At 38.9% G+C, this 23,849-nt stretch overlaps 4 protein-coding genes across 7 annotated transcripts in view; 3 read left to right on the top strand and 1 right to left on the bottom strand.

Moving 5' to 3' along the window:
- Positions 1-23,849, top strand: part of LOC128030443 (protein asteroid homolog 1) — a 101,927-nt gene that overhangs the window by 33,344 nt on the left and 44,734 nt on the right. The window contains exon 6 of one of the 4 annotated variants that reach the window (XR_008187899.1): positions 18,793-19,585. The exons of 2 other annotated variants lie outside the window; for them this stretch is intronic. The gene's annotated coding sequence lies outside the window, so the exon portion shown is untranslated. Of the gene's footprint in view, positions 1-18,792; positions 19,586-23,849 lie in introns of those variants that run through there. One more of the 4 variants, XR_008187901.1, reaches the window with a different exon arrangement.
- Positions 10,543-23,849, bottom strand: part of LOC128030447 (uncharacterized) — a 55,769-nt gene continuing 42,462 nt past the window's right edge. Inside the window, exons 3-5 of the mRNA XM_052618088.1 lie at positions 11,693-12,880; positions 10,872-11,033; positions 10,543-10,806 (exon numbers count right to left, since the gene is read on the bottom strand). Of these exons, the coding sequence (XP_052474048.1) occupies positions 10,799-10,806; positions 10,872-11,033; positions 11,693-12,880 (1,358 nt within the window). The 3' untranslated portion in view covers positions 10,543-10,798. The remainder of the gene's footprint in view (positions 10,807-10,871; positions 11,034-11,692; positions 12,881-23,849) is intronic.
- Positions 15,351-18,794, top strand: LOC128030446 (protein asteroid homolog 1-like). Its single transcript, XM_052618079.1, has 5 exons — positions 15,351-15,467; positions 15,792-17,108; positions 17,191-17,404; positions 17,641-17,800; positions 18,206-18,794. The coding sequence occupies exons 2-5, from the start codon at positions 15,843-15,845 to the stop codon at positions 18,612-18,614; spliced, it is 2,049 nt and encodes a 682-aa protein (XP_052474039.1). The 5' UTR covers positions 15,351-15,467; positions 15,792-15,842; the 3' UTR covers positions 18,615-18,794.
- LOC128030451 (protein asteroid homolog 1-like) overlaps positions 15,421-23,849 on the top strand; it is a 52,565-nt gene continuing 44,136 nt past the window's right edge. The window contains exon 1 of the mRNA XM_052618099.1: positions 15,421-15,467. The gene's annotated coding sequence lies outside the window, so the exon portion shown is untranslated. The remainder of the gene's footprint in view (positions 15,468-23,849) is intronic.

Below are 23,849 nucleotides of genomic sequence, written 5' to 3'. Positions count from 1 at the left end.
TCACGTGATGGGGCGTTCCCGGGGGCGTTCCCAGACCAACCTGTTATGTTGTTATTTCAGTTAGTCATTAAACATGAAGCACACACAGCTGAACGGATAATCACTTTACTCGTTCTCTCACTCACTCACACGCATGCGTAAAACAGCAGGCAAAACTTAACCCCTTCGTAAACCTCGTAAAAACTTAATCCACCCCCTTTCAAAGAACAAAACTGTGCTCTCTCAAGCTGTAACCATAGGAAATGACCAAACACCTAAGCATTAAACTCTGTGATAAAGTCCTTTAGGTATGCGGGACGAGCTCTTGCTCGAATCGGCCGACTCTCAGTTACTGTTGACTGCGGCACTTCTTGGCCCTTCAGGCAGTGGATAAAGAGGTTGAGGCCCCACAGCTGGTGGAGATTGATGCGGGACCACCCTGACAGGGGAACCTTGATGCACTCGGCCTGCCCGTGGTTGTACTGGCAGCGGTGACGCTGGTGCAAAAACCGAGCTGTGTGTTGGCCCTCCACTAAGCTCCTTTGTTTGTGAGCACATGTGTGAGTTGAAAGGGTTTGGCACTTTCCGCAGTCTGCTAGCATTCCAGCGAGAACCATCGCTCAACAAGAATGTGGCAGGCCCTAACTGACAATCCACCTGGAGGGGTTCAGACCAAAACGATGCCATTTTATTGCTACGGTGTGGTCTCCGGACCCAAACCCAGTCTAGAACTGTTATATTACTAGGTTTGGCCTTGTGTCTTCTGTCAAAGTTGGCCTTCATTCGCCTCTGGTTTGAAGTTACAGCAGCTTTGGCTGCTGCCCAGGTGCCGTCTGAGGCTGTAGCTGACAATTCCTGTGGTCTCATTCTGTCCAATGGCAAGTCCATCTCTCGGCCAAGCATAAGCAGAGCAGGAGAGGCCTGAGTGGTGGTGTGCTGGCTAGCTCTGTAATGCATAAGCGTTAAGTTGAGTGCTGTTTGGAATGTATACCCCTGGGCCTGGTGTGCACGAATGACATTCTTAAGGCTTTGATTGAATCTTTCAACCCCACCATTTGCCTGGGGATGGTAGAGTGCGGCACGGAAATGCTTAATTCCTTTACTGCACAGGAAATTGGAGAAGTCTGCAGAGGTAAACTGCGGCCCATTGCCAGTAGTGATGGCACGGGGCATGTCCCAGCGAGCGAACAGACTCTCCAGTATCTGAGTGATGGTCTGTGTGGTAACTGTCCCGGCTGGTATTACCTCAGGCCATTTAGAATGGAGATCATACACGACCACCAGAAAGCGCTGATGGTGGGGAACGCCATGGCCATGAATTTCCCCACAGATGTCAAGTTGAAGGTGCTCCCATGGGTGAGATGGCCATGGAACAGGCTGCAAAGGGGGTGAGACCGGTTGTCCAGTCTTTCCACTGAGTAGACATGGTTCACATTCTCTGTATATGTGCGCAGTGTTGTAAGTGTGGGGTCACACTTGGACTCCCTCTGCAACTGCTCCAAGGAGACCGATTCTTGCAGAGGTGTGTGTAGCATCTGAATGAGGTTTGACTCCATGTCATAATTTCCTGGTGAGGCTGCTGGTGTGGGTGCCTCAATTGATCGAGATAGCAGATCAGCAACAACGTTGTCCCTCCCTGGCGTGAACTTGAGTTGATAGTCATACTGCCTCATCGTTCAGTTGCCCAGACACAAGCAAGGGCCTCACGTTCACCTACAGAGTAGCGCTGTTCAGTGGTTGTCAAAGCTCTGGAGGCAAATGCTATAGGTCTTTCCACTCCATACTGCATCTGCGACAGCACTGCTCCCAGTGCCTGTGTAGAGGCATCGCAGGTGACGATAGGCTGACTATCAGGATTGAAGTGAGCTAAGACAGGAGGAGTGGTAAGCTGGGACTTTAGTGTTCTGACGGCCTCGGAGCATGCACTAGTCCAGTTCCATGGCTCTTCTTTCTTTAGTAACTGGCGAAGGGGTGCCGTGGTTTGGGAGTACTGAGGCAAGAAACGAAGGTAATAGGCCGTCATGCCCAGAAATGAGGCCACCTGTGAGGAAGAGGTAGGCTCTGGGATTCTGTGTATCGCCTCAATATTTGACTGAAGAGGGGCGATGCCCCTAGACGTGAGGCGGTACCCAACAAAGTCTATGGCTGAGGCTGCAAAAGTGCATTTCTCTCCATTTAATGTAAGGTTATGTGCCATGAGAGCACTGGCCACCCTGCTGAGACGGTCGTTATGGGTCTGGACATCTGGCGCATGGACTACTATATCATCCAGGAATACTCCAACTCCGGGAATTCCAGCCAAAATGGTGGTCATTACCTTTTGAAAGCAGCTGGGGGCGGAGCTTAGGCCAAACGGCATACGAGTATATCGAAATACCCCAGCGTGTGTGACGAATGCTGTGAGATCCCTGCTAGAAGGGTGAAGTGGCACCTGCAGATAACCTTGGCGCAGGTCCAGTTTTGAGAAGACTGCTGAACCATAGAAGTAAGCAGTGAGCTCCTCAGCTGTGGGTAAGGGGTACTTATCTGGGATAACCGCCTTATTTACAGAGCGCAGGTCAACACATACTCGTATTCCTTACTCGTACTTCTTCCCGCAGGGCTAGGGGAATTCTGCGCAGGGGCTGTATGACCGGCGGCACAACAGGGTCAACCAAAGGCCTATGGGTGAATGTTGTAAGGCAGCCCAGTCCGTCGAACAGTGATGGCCATCTCTGTTGACAGGTGGAGGTGACATGGTGGATATCAGAGCCCTTTTCATCTCGAAGTGTGAATCCCAAGCTTGTAAATAGATCAAGTCCAAGAAGGTTGGCTCCCCGCTCAGTAATGTAGAAGGGAAATGATGGCAGATGTTTAGAGCCATAACGTACTGAGCCCCGTAGAACGCCGAGCATCACAATCTTAGAGCTGTCATAACCACAGAGGGAAGTGCAGGGCTGTTGTAATGGCAGATGTGAGAAAAACTTGTGATACGTACTGGCATTAAGCAACGATGCCGCTGCTCCCGTATCCATCAGGAGTGGAAGGCTTACCTCCTCCAGCAGCACAGTACACGTCCTAAAAGCTGCCTGGCCAGATGATACATGCCTTATCTCAGTGTAGTCATTACGGACAGGTGAGAGTCTCCTCCGTGCTGCTTGTGTAGCAGGAGCTGACCGGCAAACTTTGGCAAAGTGATTTTTTTTAAGACACTTCCTGCATGTCTGTCCACGTGCAGGGCAATTTTGGGCTTTTGAATTGTGCAAACTGGAGCCACAGTTGCCACAGAAGCTCAAACTGTGTTGGTTTCTCTGTAATTGTGCAAGAGCACTGGAAAACCTTCATTGCTATCTGCAGTCTTTTCTGTGGGTAAATGGCAGTGGCCTGAATGGCAGGAAGATCGCAACTGTTGCGTGGAAACGTCCACAGGGAGGCGCGCGTCAGCAAGTAGTGTTGAGCATTCCAGAGCAGCCTCCACTTGCTGGGCAATTACAACTGCTTGGTTTAGTGTTAATTCGTCAGGTTCTAATAACAGTTTTTCTCGAGTCTTGTCACATAGTATGCCTTCAATAAACTGATCACGAACAATCTGATCTTGAAGTGTCCCATAATTGCATGAGCGCGCCATGTCACGCAGATTAGTCACGTAATCTTGCACGGACTCACCCGGTCGCTGAAGACGCTTGCGTAGTTTATATCGGCGGAGTATGACTCGCTGTTGGCCCGTGAAGTGGCGTGCGAGAAGAGCAACCGCTTCCTCATACGTCTCAGCTTCGCCGAGCGCGCGATATATACTCTGTCCCTCCCCCCCGAGGCAGTGACGGAGCAGAGCGATTTTCCTCCGATCTGGTATGTCAACATAGTCCATGGCCTCGAGGTACACCGTGAAGCCATCGATCCAGCTCGCCCATGGAATAGGCGGTTCACCAGGCACGGGAAGAAAAGGGGCCGGCGGTGGTAAGCTAAACTCAGCCATCTTCGTCGCCAATGTTATGTTGGTATTTCAGTTAGCCATTAAACATGAAGCACACACGGCTGAACGGATAATCACTTTACTCGTTCTCTCACTCACTCACACGCATGCGTAAAACAGCAGGCAAAACTTAACCCCTTCGTAACCCCCGAAAACCTAATGGTAGAACACAACACAACCGTCTGTATCTATCAGGCAGCAAGGAAGTCGACCGGAAGTTGAAGTCGGCCGGGTGCCGTCATCTTGTAGCAGAACTCCATTACCTTCTATGTTACATTATGGCCCCGTAGAAACAGTTTTTGTAAAAATAGGCTAACGATTGCATCATAACCACGCGACTCTCACATTACCATACAGACAGGAGGAGAAGCTCGCAGGCAATTAACTTAATATGGCGTACTGACGTTACATTTTAAAATACTATACAAAATAATTAATCAGAATACTTACTCCTTCTCACTCACGCCAAAGAACTCCCCGCTCAAGCTCGCCTTCTCTGCAAGATTAACGATGGCAGTTTGCACGCACAGCTACTAGAAGATTTACATCTGTCAGACAGGTTGCTGACGTCTTCAAGCTTCGTTTGAGTCTGCACGTCAGAAACGGAAGTGCTAAAAATAGCTTAAAACAGGCTTCATTTGTCTCAATTGAGTTCCAATGGGGTCGCTGTGTCCATTTCGATATTAGGAAAATGTTACATGTAAAACACGTCACATTAAACTCATAAATAAACAGAAAATACATCAACATACCACTTTTGCCTGCTTGTGTGCTAAGAGAGGATTATATCTTGAAGATTTTTGATCAAATGGCTTACGATTATAGAGAAAAACACCTTTTAATTTTGCGATGATTAATTACATCGTTCCATCTCTTCGTGTGAATGACAAAACAGGAAGTGAACTACAAAAGCATGTTGGGAATAAAATAAAATATAATCAAGAAAGTCTTAGAAAGAAACAGTTGATTATAGAAATCACAATAAACATAGAAAAATAAGCATAATATAAAATTATACAATTTGAACTAATCAAAAGTAGGTTAAGTAAATTAATGCTGAAGTACACAAGCGCCATCTAGAGGAAATATACATCAACTCCCTTTGTGACAGAAAATAGAAACTTTGAGGCAGCAATGACACTATGATTCACACTCTACCATTTAGACCACTGGAGCTGATGACTGACAGACATCTTTTATAGTGACTTTCCCCATCACCCGTTTGTGGGTGTTTTTGTGGGGATACGTTTGTGGGACTTTTTTTAGAGCACTGTGATCTTGTGACATATGCTTGTATTCTCCTACAACAGGAGCTCATTTCACATTATTTGCCTTCACTTTAGATCATCATGCATTACATCAGACAAAGTTTCAATAGTTGTTATATTATTATATATAGCTCTCTCTCTCTCTCTCTCTCTCTCACACACACACACACACGTATATATACATACATATATATATATATATATATATATATATATATACTTTAATTGTGTTTTCAGAAGATCCACATATTTTGAAATGTTAATATTGCTTTATATTATTCACATAAATACAAAAAAAACAATAACAGTAATAGACAATTATCTTTTTTATAATTAAGCAATTTGATTAATTTTCCTAAGTTTCATGATTAAACTATTGTAAAATATAATTTATTTTTTCAGATATTAACTTTAATTAAAAGGCCAAAAATTTGGACAAGGAGGACACACCATTGGGTAAGTAATTCTAAAAATTATCATATAGTGTATTAAAGGTAATATCACTGAAATATTTGCCCTGTTTGTAGCAGATGGGCCTAAGCTTAGAGCAACAGGACACACTCTTCCAGGAAAACTCCTTGTTGGAATCTTTGGACACAGCAGCGCACAACGCTTTCTGGGGAATATCTGGATGCCCATTGGCCCACTTCGTGAAGCTCACGCTATATTTGCTGTCATTGCCTTTCAGCCAGTACCACTCTGACGTGAACAGACTGCGCCGCAGACCGATCCACAGATACCCAGGACCAATGTTGTTTTGCAGAAAGTTGGTCATCTCTTTTTGGGCCATTTCACTGCTTGGTGTGCTCAGCTGGTAAGATATATTTAAGCAGTAATGATGGGACTGGGGCCATGTCATGACATCAGTAGTGGTCTTATAATTTGTAGAATCTGCCACACAGCCATCACGATCTGTGAGCACACAAGCATATATTGACACATTTACAGTCTGCACTGGGAAATTTGACTTCATTCACATTCTAATGTAACTTCACTTTCTTACTCCAAAGAAAATGTGTGATACGTTTTTAAGGAAATGTCAGGAACAGATTATTTTTTTTAATATACTTTTTTGAACTAGTCATTTCCATAAAATAAAAGTGGTTAAAAACACTGTAAAAAAACATTTTAACTGTAAAAAAAAAAAAAATAATAAAAAAAAACATTCCACAATTATTTGTATAAACTACTGTTGAAAAGTTTGGGGTCAGTACGAATTATTTTTTTTTTTTTTTATGTTTTTGAAAAAAGCCACCTTTGCACACAAAGACAGTATTTACATTATTTGATCAAAGTAATGTTGTAATACTAATATTTCCTACTTAATTTTATTACTTAAAATAACTTGATCAAGAAACATTTCTTATTGAAATCAGCTTTGCCTTTTAATATTTTCATTGAAACTGTGATTAATTTAGGTTTTAGAATTCTTTAAAGAATGGAAAATTCAAAAGGACAGCCCTTTTTTTAAAATTACTTTCGTATAACAATGTAAATGTGTTTTCCATTACTTTTTTTTTTTATCAATTTAATGCATCTTTGCTGAGTAAAGTATATATTACTTTTTTATACCAGTTTTAAACTGTAGTGTATAGCAGCATTGTTATTTTATGCATTATAAATGTATAAAATATATAATTATATAAAACATATGGCAATTGAAACCAATTTCATGTCATGTGCCATGCAGACATATAATAATATCCTAATTCCAATCCAATCACAATTCAATCAAGTCCTGATTTCATAAACCACATAATAATTGCATCCTTCCTAAAATGGGAATAAAGGCTGTAAGTATCATTTGATGTTGCCTTTAATTTACTCTTGGATTAAAAGAAAGTATCTTTTACCTGGGTCATCATTTAAAATGACAGCTGGACTTCCGTAAGGAATTCCACCTCCCATCGTCTCAAACATGTACACTCCAATCTTGGAGGTTGGATGCCAGATGACATGCGTGCCACTAAGCGACACAGATATTGAAGAGTAGTTTGAATAGGGAATGGGTTTCCAGTTAGTGAACTGAAGTAATTTGCCATCTATAGACACATTGTTCTTATGGGCTGTTTCAGCGATGATAACGACCTCACCTTCTGTCGAGTTCATCTGAACCAGGTAACAAGCGGCGAACATGGTTTCTGGTATGAGTTCTAAGACAAAACCTGGACTAATAAGTCTGATGGACACCTTATTTGTTGAACTGATTAACCGAGACGCACTCTTGAGCTCTGGGAAGGGAATGAGCTCTGAAGAATTGAACTGCTGAGTTTTTATATTCACGCCTTTGAGCCTTACTTCCGTTGTGTTAGTCACTTGCAGCCAGGCTTTATTCAGGTTCTTCACAGACGGCACAAGAAACGTATCACCCCACAGATTTCGGGGGAGAACGTGGCTCAGCACCATATTACAATCACATCCTGCAGTTTCTACACACGGGTGGGTTAACAGCACAGCCACCTTTCCAGAAGAGTCCAGCTGAATCTCCGAGCCATTAGTTTGGAACTGGTAAAGTTTGTGAGGCATGAGCGTAATATTAAATGCTTTTGGGCCATCCGGACTGATACTTTGGACGGTGATTAAGTTTTCAGATTTCTCAGCATTGATAATGATCAGCCTGAACGAATTGTATCTCCAGTTGTCCGGAGCTAACTGATCTGACATATTGTACAAGGATGCCATCATCTGATTGTAATTGATAAATGGGATTGAATACCACTTTCCGAGATTTGTAACAGGTTGAACGACATTAGACTGCACGCTGCTCCCGCGCTGACTGAGCCAAAGCACCACGATCTTTTGGGTGCTGTTGACTCTGGCAAAAAGAGGGAAGTTTGTGAACTGAAATTGCTCGTTGTACTTGGGAAAATGCACAATTTTAGTCTGCCCAGATCGTAGTTTATCATGAAACACTTTTGTGTAGTTGATGGTGATTTCGACGAGGGTGTCGTTGTAGAAAGCAGTAATTTGGAGAGTGTTGTAGGACTCCTGTGGATTGTAGTAGACAGTGTTTTCTGGGAATGCCGTGATGAAATCTCTTCCATAGCTCTCCACTGACAGCCCTATCAAATCATGTTTAAAATGATGAATTTTACACAGATATAGATATTCTCTGTAGATTAGATATATTCTGATATAACATTACACAGTGAGTGTAAGGTTTGCTACAGTTTTCTGGTTTCTCTTGTATCACTCTGCACCTTTTCTCGGATCAATATGTCATGCACTGATTTGCTAAGCAGCCGTGTAACAAGTTAGAGAATGTAAAGTCCGTCAGTTTAATAGCAAAATAAGCTCAAAATGGGATGAAGACCTGACCATCTTGTCAATGACTGACTGTACAATACCCTTTACATGCAGTTTTTGTAGTAAAATACAGAACAATTTGCGTAATGACCCATAAAACCTTTATATATTCAATGAAACTACATCAGCTTTGTACGTGTGTATTTGTGCAAATGTGAAAGATGATTTACCCGAGCAAACCAGTGACATGAAGATAAGATGAAACAGCATCACGCGCTCTCTGTGGTTTTCAGGACAGTTGATTTAAGCAGCAACTGGTGTTCAACCAAGCTAGAAAAAAAAGAGATGAATACATCTGATACATACATTTTTTTTGTTTATTGTTTTCTTTTATGGCTCCTGTGCTGAAACATGATAATATGGATTGTTGGTCTGGTTAGTTTTGGAAGAACAACAAATCAGTTTAGGCTGATTTTCTAATGTTTTCATTGTTGTTTTCCAACAGAGATTAAAAAAATAATAATTAAAATCTGTAAAATAAAAAGGTTAATTAATACATGTAATACACAATAAAATACATAAAAGAGTTTGGGAGGAATATGAAGCTGTGCAGTTCTTACGTGTAGGAGATATTTATTTTTGATTCATTCGTATTAAATAATAGAATTGATTCAAACTAAACTGACTGATTCAATGTTACAATGTTATAAAAGTGCTATAAAAGTGAACATGGATTATAAAGTCACAAACATAACCCATGCATAATTGTCAAGTTAAGGTTCTTAATTCAAAATGTTCCTAAATTTGTAGTCGAATCAGACAGATATTATTTCTGAAATCCCATAGTGGATTTTCAACCACAACAGACATATCACAAACATATTTATTGGTACAGTATTAACATAACATTCTGCTATGTAAACCTGATGACTTACCTGATGCTTCAAGATCACAGGTCTTCCACTCTCTGAGCAAGGTAATCTTCTTTTGTGTGTTTTTCCAGCGACATAAACCCATTTTGCATTCAAAACACATTTAGTGTCTCCATGCAAGTTTACATAATGAGCTGGTGACATTACTATTAGTCATATAACACATGCTATATTCTCACAGCACAGTCATCACTCAATTCCTCACTCCTCAGAAAAAAATTTACAAAAACCTGTCACCTAGGAGGTACACCAGATATTATTTGACTTTTTTCCTTTTTTTTTTTTTTTTTTAATGGGTGAAGGAAATTATAGTTAATTTATGAATGTGAGTATAGCAAAATAAGGTACGCTGTTACATATTATACCAAAAAATCCTTCATACAATGGATTATAAGTAAAATTGATGACAAAATGTATTGTCATATTTTATTACCATTTTCTAAACTACTTTGAATAAACTGATAATGTGTGATATGTTGAAGGTGTCTGAATAAATTTGGTTTGACTGTATGTACCTTTTAGGTACTGGTATTTACATTTTAGGTACTAAGGTACTTATGTGTTTAATGTAACAATATGCATCTTTTAGGGGTAAAAAAGGTAACAAACCCAGTGACGGCTTTTTGAACTTTTTTTTCTGAGAGTGCATTGTAAGTCGCTTTGAATGAAAGCATCTGCTAAATGAATAAATGTAAATGTAAAAGAAAAACAATGCATGCAACAAGGTTTGCAGTCTGAAAGTTTGTTTATTTGGGAAAAAAAAAACTTCAGACACAATCCTATGTAGGCAATATTAATTTCAAAAATGAGGTTTGTACGCGCAGATCAATGAGGCCTAGGATCGATCAGTTCCAAAAAGAAATGTAAAATATAGCATAACAAGACAACAACAATATAGCATAACAAGACATTTATAAGCATAAGGTCAATCTGCTCATTGCCTTGTTTTTTTGTGTTGTTTTTTTTTAAAGAAGAATTTGTTATTATACCCTGTGTGCATAAAATCTGTAGGTTTTAGTCCAATAACATAAAAAAGCATTTTTAGGAAAAAGAAAATCCACTCTGGGTCAAAATGACTGAAACACAACATGAGGGTTAATGAGGTTTGTATATTAACAATATATAATTTAATGTATACAAAAAAAAAAAATATTCCAGTTTTTTTTTTACCTTCTGGCAACTTGTTTTCCCTGGCCAGTTTTTATTATGCATCTTTTGATTCTTTTGAACCATTAGAATCATTTGAGATGGTAAAGTACTTAGCTCTTGTGTAGCAGATAGACTTCAACTTAGTACAGCAGGGCGTAGTTTCCCAAAGGAAATCCATGCTTGGGTTTGGGAATACTGAAGCACACATGCCCATCACAGCATCACCTGGCTCTCTGGTTCCCCATTGAGTGTATGGCAAGCTGTTTGAGCTTTCACCTTTCTGCCGGTACCAATCTAATGTCATCAGACTGCGACGCACACCGATCCAGAGCCTCTCATTCATACCTTTATTATTCAGAATGTGAGCCATCTCCGCTTGGTCCGCTTCATTGCTGGGACTGAATAACTCGTCACTTATGAGCATACAGTACTGATGGGATTCAGGCCAGGTCTGAGGTGTGACGATGATGTCAAACTTTGCAGTAACAAATCCACAGCCTAAAGGGTCTAAATGCACACAAACACAACACTAATGTTTGAGTAGGTACATATGAAATATAGACTTAGCATATACTCTTAACAATAAAGGTTTTTAAACATTTTGCAATGATGCCACAGAAGAACTGTTTTTGGTTCCCCAAAGAACCTTTCAGTGAAGAGTTCTATAAAAAGAACACTCTTAAAAATTCAGGTTCTTCACTGGTATCTGTGGTTCCATGAAGAAACTTTGTCTTTCAAGGAACATTTCCATTGCACAAAAGCGTATTTATAGTTTAAAAAAATCATTGTATGGACTTTCCCCACTGACTTTCATTACATTACAACAAACACTAAAGCATTTTTACAAAATTTTAAAGTCATAGGGGTTTGATGGGGGAACGTAAAAAGACTCTTAAAAATAAAGATTTTAATAATCTAAAGAACCCTTTTTTGACTATAAAGAACCTTTTGTCCGATGGAATGTGTCCATTGGATGTTAACGGTTCTTCATGGAACCATCAATGCCAATAAAGAAACTTTATTTCTAAGAGTGTAATGACAGATTTTTCTCTATGAAGCAATTCATAAACTTGTGTTGATGTGAGCATAATACACCGCATAATACGAAGATAGATATCATCACCCTTTAAAAAAGCAACCATCACCAGAAATACTGTACTTCTTACCTGGCTTTGCGCTTAAAGATATAGCCGGGCCTCCATACACATGTGTGCTCTTCTCAAACACGTACACGCCGATCTTTGTGGATGGATGCCAAATGATGTGTATGTTATCAAGAGACACTAACACCGATGAGTACACTGAATTGGCGACGGTGCTCCATTCAGTAGATAAAAGCAAATCATTATCTATATACACACTATCCCTGTAGTTTGTTTCTGCTATGATTAAGGCCTTGGCATCTGTCGAGCTGACAGGCACTAGGTAGCACGCTGAGAACTTAGATTGTGAGATTGGTTCAATGATGATGCCTGGACTGACAAGCCTGAGGGAAGCAGGATTCGATGTGTGGATGAACTGGGATCCTAACTGCAGAGATGGAAGGGACAGGAGTTTTGATGAATAGGCATCCACCGTATTTGATTCTAGATCCCCGCCACTGGCACTGATTTCCACTGAGGACGTCACATGTAGCCAAACGTTGCCGGTGTTGAGTATTGAGGGTACAACAAATCTGCTATCCCACTGAGCATCAGGATGAAGTTGGTTCAGCACCATGTTGCATTTGCATTCCTCCGTCTCTACACATGGATGGGTCAGCATCACCGCCACTCCATAATCAGAATAAATCTCAGTTTCTGTCCCGTCAACTTGAAGTTGGAGAGCGGTGAACGGATCGAGTATGTAATTATTTTCTATAGACCTTTTTACAATTATGACATTATTAATAAAATCTTCTCCGTTGACAATAACCAGCCTGAAGGAGCTGTATCTCTTGCTGACATCTCTTGCTGATTGATAAAAAGTATTGATCATCTGGCTGTAATTCAGCAAGGGGATGGTATAAACTGTACCAAGATTTTTGAGAGGCTGAATGACATTAGTTTGCACACTGTCTTCTTTCTTGCTGATTGATTGCACCACAATGTTCTTCGTGCTGCTGATTCTGACAGTTTGAGAAGTTGCACCAAATTGGTATTCCTCAATATCCGCTGGCAAGGTCACAGTTACGGGCTTTCCTTCTGGCGGTTTGATTTTGTATGTCAACTGCTCTGAGATGAAGACTTTGACCACAGTGTTGGGAAGGACAGCAGTGATGTTGAGAGCATTCACTGGACTAAGTGGATGGTAAAAGGCTATGTTCTCTGGGAATATTGTGATGAAGCTGTCTCCGAGGCTGTCCCATGACTGACCTGTTAAACCAAGAGTTACTAATATCATGTCGACAGAACATGCCTTTTATTAGGCCTCAAGAGAATGGAAGAATGGATCTATTTAGAAAGCACTAATGATGCATTTCTTACCTTGGCCAATCATTGCCATAATCAGAAGAATACTCTGCATGATTTCCATCCTGATTTTAGTCAGGAAGAGAAGAAGAAGAAAACAAATAAACATTTGACCATATGTGTCAGTGATATTTGTGATTTTACACCATTGCACATTGCTTGTTTTATAACTTTGTAAATGAATAGTGTGAGAGCTACAGGAGCACTTGTTTTTATATAGCATATATTTGCTGCAGTGAAACAACCGAGTGTCCTTAGAAATGTAAAAAAAAAAAAAAAAAAACTTTTTTTAATTTACTAAACATTAATTATCAAGTTACTGTCAACTCACCCATATGAACTCACAAAACTTAGTTACCTTTTAAGACAAGAGTAACATTTTTAAAAAGTAAATAATGCAACCTGGGTTTGAAATTAACACCCGCCAAACCACCAGGCTGTTGCAAAAAGCAAACAAAACACACCAACAGTAGCCTACAGTGTGCACGCTCTGGCATTTTTAATTGTTTTAAATTTTTATTTAATGTATCTTTTCATTTGTAAAATAATTTCAAATATCAGTATTCAACATTTCATGTTTAAAATATCAAAACATTATGCATTTGTAACTGCAGATTAAAGCATTCCACCTCCATCTGAGCTGAATTAACATATGCAACTTCTGCAAAGATGAATTTTGCTGATACTTATTTCATTTTTTTAGTAACAGCCTAAATGTACTATTATTATAACTGACTTATTAAATGTAAGAATTTGACCCAAAAGATGACGCACACTTAAAAAAAAGGCTTTATATAGTTAAAAATACCCAAAAAAGGTAAAAATAAATGTAAACTTATTGTAAAAGATTAATTTCTAACACTGCTGTGAATTGATCACAGAAAATGAAGCATATCAAAAACTTTAGTCCGCTGTACACAGGAGTCCTTAAGATGTCAGCACAGTAACACACTCAGAAAAATATTTTCTAATTATCTTTATAGATAAAATTTATGGAGATTTTTTTTTTTTTTTTTTTTCAATACCGCACACCCCTAGTAGATTACTGACACAAAATGATTTGCAACCTTCGCTTTGTCACGTCCAGAGACAGCCTTGAGCTGGTGGTTTAGCCTATTTGTTTTATTTATTTATTTTTTCCGGCTATTAGAAGTTATGAATGGCAGGTAACTTAAAAATGTATTCATTTCAATCCCTAAATACAACCATATAATTATTCATTAAATGAAACCTCACATTTAGCCTACTTTGTTATACAACAGTTTCTTTAGTAATTATGAGGATTTTTTTAAGCACTGTTATGAATGAGAATTAACTAATAAATAATTATTCATGTAAAAAAGAAAAAAGAAAATCTTAAATATGTTAGGAAAAAATTGTTAGCCTGAATGCAATGTAAGTCGCTTTGGATAAAAGCGTCTGCTAAATGCATAAATGTATTTATTTATTTAAATTTAAATATTCATTCAACAATAAGAATGAACTAATACATATCCTACTTTGAAATGCTTCATTAATATAAACTAATTATTTTTTCAACAGACAAATAGAGCAAAGTGTATAACTTACAATTTACAAGACAAGGTGTTTTTTGACCTTGCACGCATGTCAACCTGTTGCTGGGGACTCCCAAAACCAAAATATGAACCTTTCATAACCCACAATAGGGACACTTTAATATCAGTAAATCACTGTAAATAAATATATATATATATATATATGCTACATTTATCAAGACGCTGTCCTTCACTGGGCTGACTGTTATACATCTCTAAAATCTAATATCTAATCTTAAATATCTCCACATAAAGAGACCTCTTACCTCATAAGCGTATCACAGCCTTCTCGCTGAACCAAATCGCATCGTGTCGTTTTTCATTTATAGCAATGCAGATTATTTGTCATTCAAAATGCACGCTATTTTCACAGCTTTGCATAAACTGCCTCAACCCTGCCTAAAGAAAACTTAGCATGAAACAACGATTTTCATTCTCAACAGGAATTGATAATAAAGTTAACGTGTGCTGATTATGTACCTATAAACTAATATAGCCTAGTTTTGTTTATAATTTGTTCTTCTAGAATTTTACAACCACTGTATATTTATCAAAACATAAATAAATAAATAAATAAATAAATAAATAAATAAATAAATAGAATGAACGATCAAACGAAAATTTTGGAGGGTGATGCATCAAAAAAATAATTTGTTACTTCACATGTCTCTGTAAAACTAAAAAGGCTCTGCCTTTTGTGAATCACGGATTGACCCTCATACACACACCCAGATTATTCATTGATATATTTATGTTAGAAATATCCATGACAGTCATGTTGTTGTTTTAGAACCCGAGGCCATGGTTTCGCTTTCGTGGAAATCCTAACGTCATAAGACTGTAAGTTTCGCTTTCCTGACAGTTTGATATAATAAGATCTACATCGTATTCAGATAGCCATGCAGCGCACAGACGCCTCACGCACTTTCACACAGGTACGTTCTTTTTAATTACTTTAATATTATTTCTACTTAAACATGTTACTTTATAATTAAATCTTGTCCGAATCTGACAATTGGCATTGTAGATGAATTATGTAGATGTTTATACTGTTGTTGTTTGAAGAAAGTTCTGTAGCTGTCACTCTTGAAATAACAAGCATAAGCATTTGTTTATGTTTAATAGTTGATATTAAATGTCATTTAATGCATTTTATAAATCATAATACAAATTAACTTAGGCCATTATGCAATGTAAATAATAAATGAATAAATAATTAGAATTGAATAATTATGCAATTATTTATTATACTTTCACAGCAAGTGAAGACTTAATATTGTTAAAGTTAGTGGCATAACCATTGTGTCACCATGGGAGTCAGAGGACTGAAGACCTACATTGAAAGCAGGAACAAAAATGATTTAAGGAGCTGGGCTTTTAACGACAAGAAACTTATAATTGATGGATGTAATTTATACTACACCCTGTACTTTGACTATAAGTTGGATCAGATGCATGGAGGAGACTATGACGCCTTTGAGGAGTTGATCACAGAATTCTTTAAGAACCTCACAGCCTGCGACATTCACCCTTATGTTGTACTTGATGGCGCAGCTGACCACACGGACAAAAAATGGGAAACTATTAGGCAACGAAAACAGGACAAAATAAATGCAGCCTTGGCCGTGTCTGAGGGGAAGAAAGAAAAGGTCCTTCCTATTCTCATTGGTAATGTTTTCAGACAGCTTCTTCATAAGCTCAAGATACCGCTGGTTCAGTGCATTGAAGAAGCTGACTGGGAAATTGCTGCTTTGGCTGAAGAGTGGAACTGTCCAGTTTTGTCCAATGACAGTGACTTCTATATATTCAACCTCAAGGCGGGATTCCTGCCAATCACACATTTCCAGTGGGAAACCGTGAAACAGGACAGACGGACAAACAAAAAATTCATCCAAGTCAAACACTTTACAGTGAGAAAATTCTGTGCATCTTTCAAAATGAACACAAACCTTCTACCAGTTTTTGCTTCTATCTTAGGCAATGATTATGTGAAGCTGCAAAATATCAGATGTATGAATTGGGCAGAGCACTCAGTTACGGACAAACCGCATCCCCACATAGATGGCTTGCTTAACTGGTTATCCCAGTTTCCAGGGCCAGAAGTGGCTGTAAGTGCTTTGTTGAAAACAATGTCCGACAATGAAAAAGCCATCACCAAAGAAGCACTATCCAAGGGAATCCAAGAGTACAAGCTCTTCCCTGGCTCTCTTGCCAAGTTCTTCCAATTAAAGATGATTCCACCAACAACTTGTAAAGGACGTCTGCAAGTTCTACCTCAACGCACCTTGATGCTCCTACTTGAGGGAAAGATGAGCTCCTCCATTATCGATGCAGTAATGAATCAGAGGGTTTTAATGACATCTCAAGTTGAAGATTTCCAACTCCCCTGTAGCAGTGAAATCTCTCGCCCCATACGCCAGGTGATTTACGGGTTACTTTTGTTGGGAGAACAAAGATCTACTGGCACAAGTAAGTGTTATGTGGAGGAATACTTCAGACAGCAAACAAAACTAAGCAGTCAGAAAGTTGAAGGCTTACAGACCATGGATGGACTTCAGCTAAAAACTTTATTGGAGGTAATGAGAAGATGTCTTAGCTCTCTTTTGAAATCGAATTCAATTGTTTGAGTTCCAATATTTGACATTCTAATGTTTCTAGGAACCACTCAGTGTGCGACTTCAGGTGCTCCTGGACACTTTAGGTGTGTCGTCTGAGATGTTAAGAGGGATCCAACCTGATCTACATCTGCAAATATTTGTGACACGTTACTGGCTAGTAAACGCACAGCCTCAGCCGTCCCAAATGCATCTTTGGGGGCTGCTGCTGGGAATGGTCTATGGAAAGTTCAGCAGTACACTTAAAGGACAAAGAGGTATTGAAGTTATCATACGTCATTGTAATTATGTTACCAGAAGATATATAGCATGCAATAAAGTAACAAAGCAACCTCAATGCCAGTATTGTCATGTGATGCTGGTATGGAAATGATTACCTAAATAGCACGGGAAAAATTACAAAAACTTGGCAGAGGTTCTTGAAATGTGTTAAGCCAGTACATAACATAAAACAATGTCTGAATAAATGATATTTTTTGGTTTGGGGTTTTAGACATGCCGTTGGGACCTAAGAAACTACAAACTGCTGGAAGAAGGATTGATCTGGAGCATGAAACGGCTCATCTATACAGCCAGTGGCAGTCCTGCCTGAAGTGGAGTCTCAGTCTCAATAGTTTACTGTGTTTTCCGGTGTCTGAACCAGAGATTGCAAGGTACAGCATATGTTTATTACTCCTAAACCATCTTGAAAGCTTTCTTTCATGATTTGATAATTCTCATTTTGATTTCCATTGTTAAAAATTCTGCTTACTGATTGTGGCCACCCAAATGTAATTTAAAATGCTTTTAAAAAATGCTATAAACACACATACAATAATAATAATAAAAAAATCTTAATACAGCAAGGATGCATTACCTTGATTAAATTTTGTTCTTTTTAACTTTTGATTAATCAAAGAAGCCCTAAAACATGTACCATGGTTTCCACAAAAATATTAAGCAGCACAACTGTTTTCAACATTTATAATGATACGAAATGTTACCAAATCTGCATATTAGAATGATTTCTAAATGGCCATTTTAAAAGTGTTCATTGTTGTTGTCCTCCTGTTGTTTAGTTTGTACTCTGGAATATGGCTGCACCAAGTCGTCCGTGAGCTCAGAAGAGGCAGGCCTCTGGACAGTCTGCTGGAGAGGGGTTCGAGCGCAGAGCGGCTCTTCAAACAGCTAAAGGACGTAGTTGAAAGCTTGGTTGGTGAAAACTTCATCAAGAAAATGAGAACCGGGCTCGAGCAAAGAACTGTTGGGAACACACACAGAGACTACAATGGCCATAATCAGCCTATAGATGAACTGAGCAGTTACTTTGAACATCTGATGTATGAGTATGACTATGAAGATGATGATGATCTTAATGAGAATTTAAGGAAAAGTAAAGCCAAGTATCATCCTGACATTTCCTGCACCATCCGTACCAGACACAAGTCTAAAGCTCGCAATGCTAATCATCCCTCAAAAAAAATATGAAAGGAGTTGCTTTGATTAGACCTTAAAGGACTTTGCAAATGTTTGCAAGAATACACTTATATTGGAAATGAGATAAGACATGCCAGGAAACCAGAATATGACAGCTTGTCTACTGTATACCACAATCACATTATTTATTGATTTAAGCTAAAAATCATTTTATGATATTTGCATTAAGGTGTTGGACTTTGGAATTTTGGTAAATTAAGGACTGTTCACACAAAAGATGATAACTATAATGATAACGATGAAGAATCACTATCTTTAGAATAACTTTTTCAGTTCCAGTTGATGAATGATAAAAACATTGACACCCAATCAGATTCAGTTCTGCTATAACTAGGTTAAGAATTAATGGCCGCAGGTGTGGACACTAATATGTGCTCATTCTTGGTGTGAATGGGCCTTTAGACTATGGTTGTGTCAACGCAAATTCAACCTATTCAACATTATGAGTATTTTAAGTAACATAAGCTTTTTAATTGAAGTATCAAATTTAAATATTTTTCTTTTGTGTTTAAATAACCTTACAGATTTCTATATCATTTAATAATGTATTAATAACTCCAACTTGTCACTACAAGTTGTTCTACTTGCACAAAAAGTGTTATATAAGCACAAAAAGTGTTATATATCAACTCTAAACTTTAATTTTTCATGTAAATTATCCTATTGCCTAGTACTAAATTGTTTAAAGTAAACAGTAAGGCATTTAGGTATTACAAACATTAAAATCATGGGTTTCAATGATTTGAATGGAATAAAAATGGACTTGACTTGAAAATGTAATGCATGCATGTTTTCCAAAATATATAGTTAAAAAATCAACTTCAAATTTCAATTTGTAAAAATGTATTGTACAATAGTGTTCTGAAATGACTACAACAGATTATTGGTTTCAGCTGTGCAAAACACAATAAAATAAATACAATCTTTTTATACAAAACATTTTTATACTGCTTCATATCAGTGTATTACACGGTTTATTTTCAAAGCAACAGCAATGCTAGAAAATAAACAAAGGACATCTAATTAATAAATGAAAAATTAATAAATGTGGACAAAGTGATGATAAAGAAACACTACCTGCAATAGAAAGGACAAACATGATCGCATACTGCAAAAACTCAATTATATCATTTTCAGCTGTATCTTATTAACATGATACAGTGTTGGCAGATGGGAATAAGACAATGCTGGTGGGCTGCACTGAGGTTTTTTGGCATGGGTAGGTGGAGGGGGGTAAGTGTCAGGATTGTTTAGTCGAACATTTCTGTACATCTGTTTAAACTCTTAAAAAACAAATCATTCATCTAACCGAGCACCAAATAGGTGAGGAAATAAATGCCACTATAGGAAAAGCCGAAGTAAAGTGAAAAGGCAAAAGCATTTTATTTTCAGATGGCCCTAATACCAGTGTATTAACACAAGGAAAGTAACAAGATAGTATTGATACTACGCAAATACAGAGGAACTGATAAGTAATTGTACAAGCCAGTTGTGTTAATCATCAGTCTAATATAAGAACCAATAGTGCATGTATCTTGTAGGTCATCAAAAATTGGGACCATGTAATCTGGTAACACCATCATATTGTGGGTTCCTGTATCTTCAAATAGAAAGTCATTATAAAAAACTGATTTCAAGAAAGCCTTTGCAGTGTTTTTTTTATAAATCAGAACCTAAAAAGTGTCTGTACACGTTAAGTATACACAGAGAAATCACCCATCAAACGTAACCCTTTATTCAGCTTCAAGTAATAACACTGTTTTGTGTATGGGTCTTTCTAGATAGACTAACTTGCTTGTGCGTGCAACCTTGCTATCCAGTGTTGCATTACTTACAAGAAGTTTAAGTCTTCTCACCCTACCATCAGTTCCTGGAAAGACTTCCATCACTTTGGCAAGTTTCCACTGATTTCTTGGTGCCAAGTCATCTTGGAGCAGAAAAATATAATTTATCTTAGCGTTTCTCCTGCTCTTGTTTCACTTACTTCTCTGCTGCAAATTCAACAGATATTCCTTTCTCCACCTGGTCCAAAACTCATTCACCAGATACTGAACTCTTTTCAATCTCTTCTGAAGATAGAGATCCTCCCTTACAAACTCTCCAGGAGGTGGTGCAATGATAGTGGACTTCATTGTTAGTATATGATTCGGCGTCAATGGTTCACATGCTTTGTTGTTTGGCAAGTCCGGTCTCTCGCCCTCAAACGGCAACGGCATTTGATAGTGCCCATCTTGCATTTGTTTAATGACTTTGTTTAACCTTGCCAAAAACGTTAAGTCTTCTTGTGACGCAGAGACGTCCTCATTATTCCTTTCAACAAAGTCAGACTCAAAAACCTTAAGTATCTCTGATGGAGTGATCATCTCTGAGAGAGATTGTGCGAGAGATCACTTCCGGCTCTTTCCGCGCTTGCGCAGACTAAGCCCAGTTGGATGTGGTTGTGTACAAGAGGTAAAAACAATATAAATACTGTTCATTTTCTTACACAAACCGCTTGTTTCGTGTCTTAGGTCATCAGTGTGTACTTATGATGGGGAATTGTTTAATTTGGACTCCTCTGTGCATGCTCTTTGAGGTGGTGACCATAGACCTCCATTATGTGAGTCACAGGCAAGAACGGTTGGACCTAAAAATATCAAAATGGGAAATACTGCGGAAACAAAGAAACCTACATCTTGGATGTCCTTGAGGTAAGCTAAAACATACCAAAATTTAATTTGAGAGTGAACTATCCCTTTAATGGTGCTCACAACATCAGAAATCAAATCTGCATCATCATTGTTCTTCATGGCTCTTTTCAACCCATTGATGTGATACTTCCCTCTTCTATAATTCTGTTCAAAGCTGCTTTTCAGATTGTTCAGTCTAGTGTCTTGCAATGTTTACCCTTTTCAGTTAGCATGCGTACATGCTGGCTTCTTCTAATGTCTGGGAACTGTGTAGTATCTGCGCCCACCTGAGGTTGTTGTACTTCTGCAGCAACTTCAACATGCTCAGCTATAGCAGCCTGCTGTGATGGGATAACCTGCTCTGCATCGTCAACTTCTTGTGCTGTAGGATCTGCACAGATAGCTTCTTTAGTGGACAGCACTGTATTTTCACTTGTATCAGACATGTCAATGCTGTGTTAAACTACAATGTAATATCCTAAATAAGGAACAGTCTTAAGTTCTAGTGTAAGCAAGTTCTTCACCTAAACTCATATGATTCAACCTTGTAAATTGTAAACTATAGAACTATAAGTAGCAGAAGCATGAATATAACTTGTGAAATAATTAATATCCCAAATAATAAAGTATACAAAATCTTAAACACACAGAAAATTTCAACTTCACTCTGTCAATAATACATTCAACACATTTGTTTGTCTATTTAGTCCTTAGATACAGTCTGCATCTAGTCATAGCTGGGGGCGTGGCGAGGGCGGAGTCGGCATGGGGGAAAACACTGCAAACATCGTGTGTATTTGAATGACAAAAATGCACATATTGAGCACTCATTCCCAGAGACACGTAGAACAATTGTAGTCTTTTTTAACTTTAATATTCTTATACACTAGTCCATATCGATATTTGATTTATTTTACAGCCCTAATGTAGATGTATTCTTTAAAATAAAATAAAATAGCCAAATTCCGTGACGTTCTGCTTTATACAGCAAGTTCTATTTTTGACTGGATTCCGCGATTCAGTCGTTTCGCAAACACAGACGGGGTGAATTTATGAATGAAAGTGTAAAAGTTCTGACAGTTGTTACGTGTCCACACGCTTTTTTAAGTGGGTTTATGTTCGACACTAGGCTAACGTTACATAGTTTTGCTAATTATATATGCATCCACTTTCTGGAACAACCTTACACAGTTTTGATAACGTTAATAATGAACACGATGTTAATATAGCCTGCCTGTGATGAAATGCCGACTGCACACATACATATGCTTAGTCTTGGGATTCCAAAACTTCCCTTTATCATCCTCACAACTTAATTGCTTGTAGCCATTTTGTCATCCTTTCCGGCTCTGTATGTTTATTAGGAAGGATGTAGAACTTCAATTCATAATTTGTTAGTTTATTGGAGGTAAAAAAAAAAAAAAAAAAAAAACAACACAGCAACTCTTCGGCGTGATTGTCCCGTGTATTTCAATTGGCGCCAAGGCAATGTTTTCCCCCACGGGCTAAATTCACATCACGTGACGGGGCGTTCCCGGGGGCGTTCCCAGACCAACCTGTTATGTTGTTATTTCAGTTAGCCATTAAACATGAAGCACACACAGCTGAACGGATAATCACTTTACTCGTTCTCTCACTCACTCACACGCATGCATAAAACAGCAGGCAAAACTTAACCCCTTCGTAACCCCCGAAAACCTAATGGTAGAACACAACATTTCCCCCCCCTTTCAAAGAACAAAACTGTGCTCTCTCAAGCTGTAACCATAGGAAATGACCAAACACCTAAGCATTAAACTCTGTGATAAAGTCCTTTAGGTATGCGGGACGAGCTCTTGCTCGAATCGGCCGACTCTCAGTTACTGTTGACTGCGGCACTTCTTGGCCCTTCAGGCAGTGGATAAAGAGGTTGAGGCCCCACAGCTGGTGGAGATTGATGCGGGACCACCCTGACAGGGGAACCTTGATGCACTCGGCCTGCCTGTGGTTGTACTGGCAGCGGTGACGCTGGTGCAAAAACCGAGCTGTGTGTTGGCCCTCCACTAAGCTCCTTTGTTTGTGAGCACATGTGTGAGTTGAAAGGGTTTGGCACTTTCCGCAGTCTGCTAGCATTCCAGCGAGAACCATCGCTCAACAAGAATGTGGCAGGCCCTAACTGACAATCCACCTGGAGGGGTTCAGACCAAAACGATGCCATTTTATTGCTACGGTGTGGTCTCCGGACCCGAACCCAGTCTAGAACTGTTATATTACTAGGTTTGGCCTTGTGTCTTCTGTCAAAGTTGGCCTTCATTCGCCTCTGGTTTGAAGTTACAGCAGCTTTGGCTGCTGCCCAGGTGCCGTCTGAGGCTGTAGCTGACAATTCCTGTGGTCTCAGTCTGTCCAATGGCAAGTCCATCTCTCGGCCAAGCATAAGCAGAGCAGGAGAGGCCTGAGTGGTGGTGTGCTGGCTAGCTCTGTAATGCATAAGCGTTAAGTTGAGTGCTGTTTGGAATGTATACCCCTGGGCCTGGTGTGCACGAATGACATTCTTAAGGCTTTGATTGAATCTTTCAAC

The sequence above is a fragment of the Carassius gibelio genome, chromosome A16 (assembly GCF_023724105.1).
Source record: "Carassius gibelio isolate Cgi1373 ecotype wild population from Czech Republic chromosome A16, carGib1.2-hapl.c, whole genome shotgun sequence".
Classification (NCBI taxonomy): Eukaryota; Metazoa; Chordata; class Actinopteri; order Cypriniformes; family Cyprinidae; genus Carassius; species Carassius gibelio.
The sequence above is the reverse complement of the archived record's forward strand: the minus strand, read 5'-3'. Positions and strand labels throughout refer to the sequence as shown.

Coding starts and splice junctions, on each gene's coding strand:
- LOC128030446 (XM_052618079.1), top strand. CDS start 15,843: ATGGGAGTCAGAGGACTGAAGACCTACATTGAAAGCAGGAACAAAAAT. Junction 17,109..17,190: donor AGCTAAAAACTTTATTGGAG/GTAATGAGAAGA, acceptor TAATGTTTCTAG/GAACCACTCAGTGTGCGACT. Junction 17,405..17,640: donor TACACTTAAAGGACAAAGAG/GTATTGAAGTTA, acceptor TTGGGGTTTTAG/ACATGCCGTTGGGACCTAAG.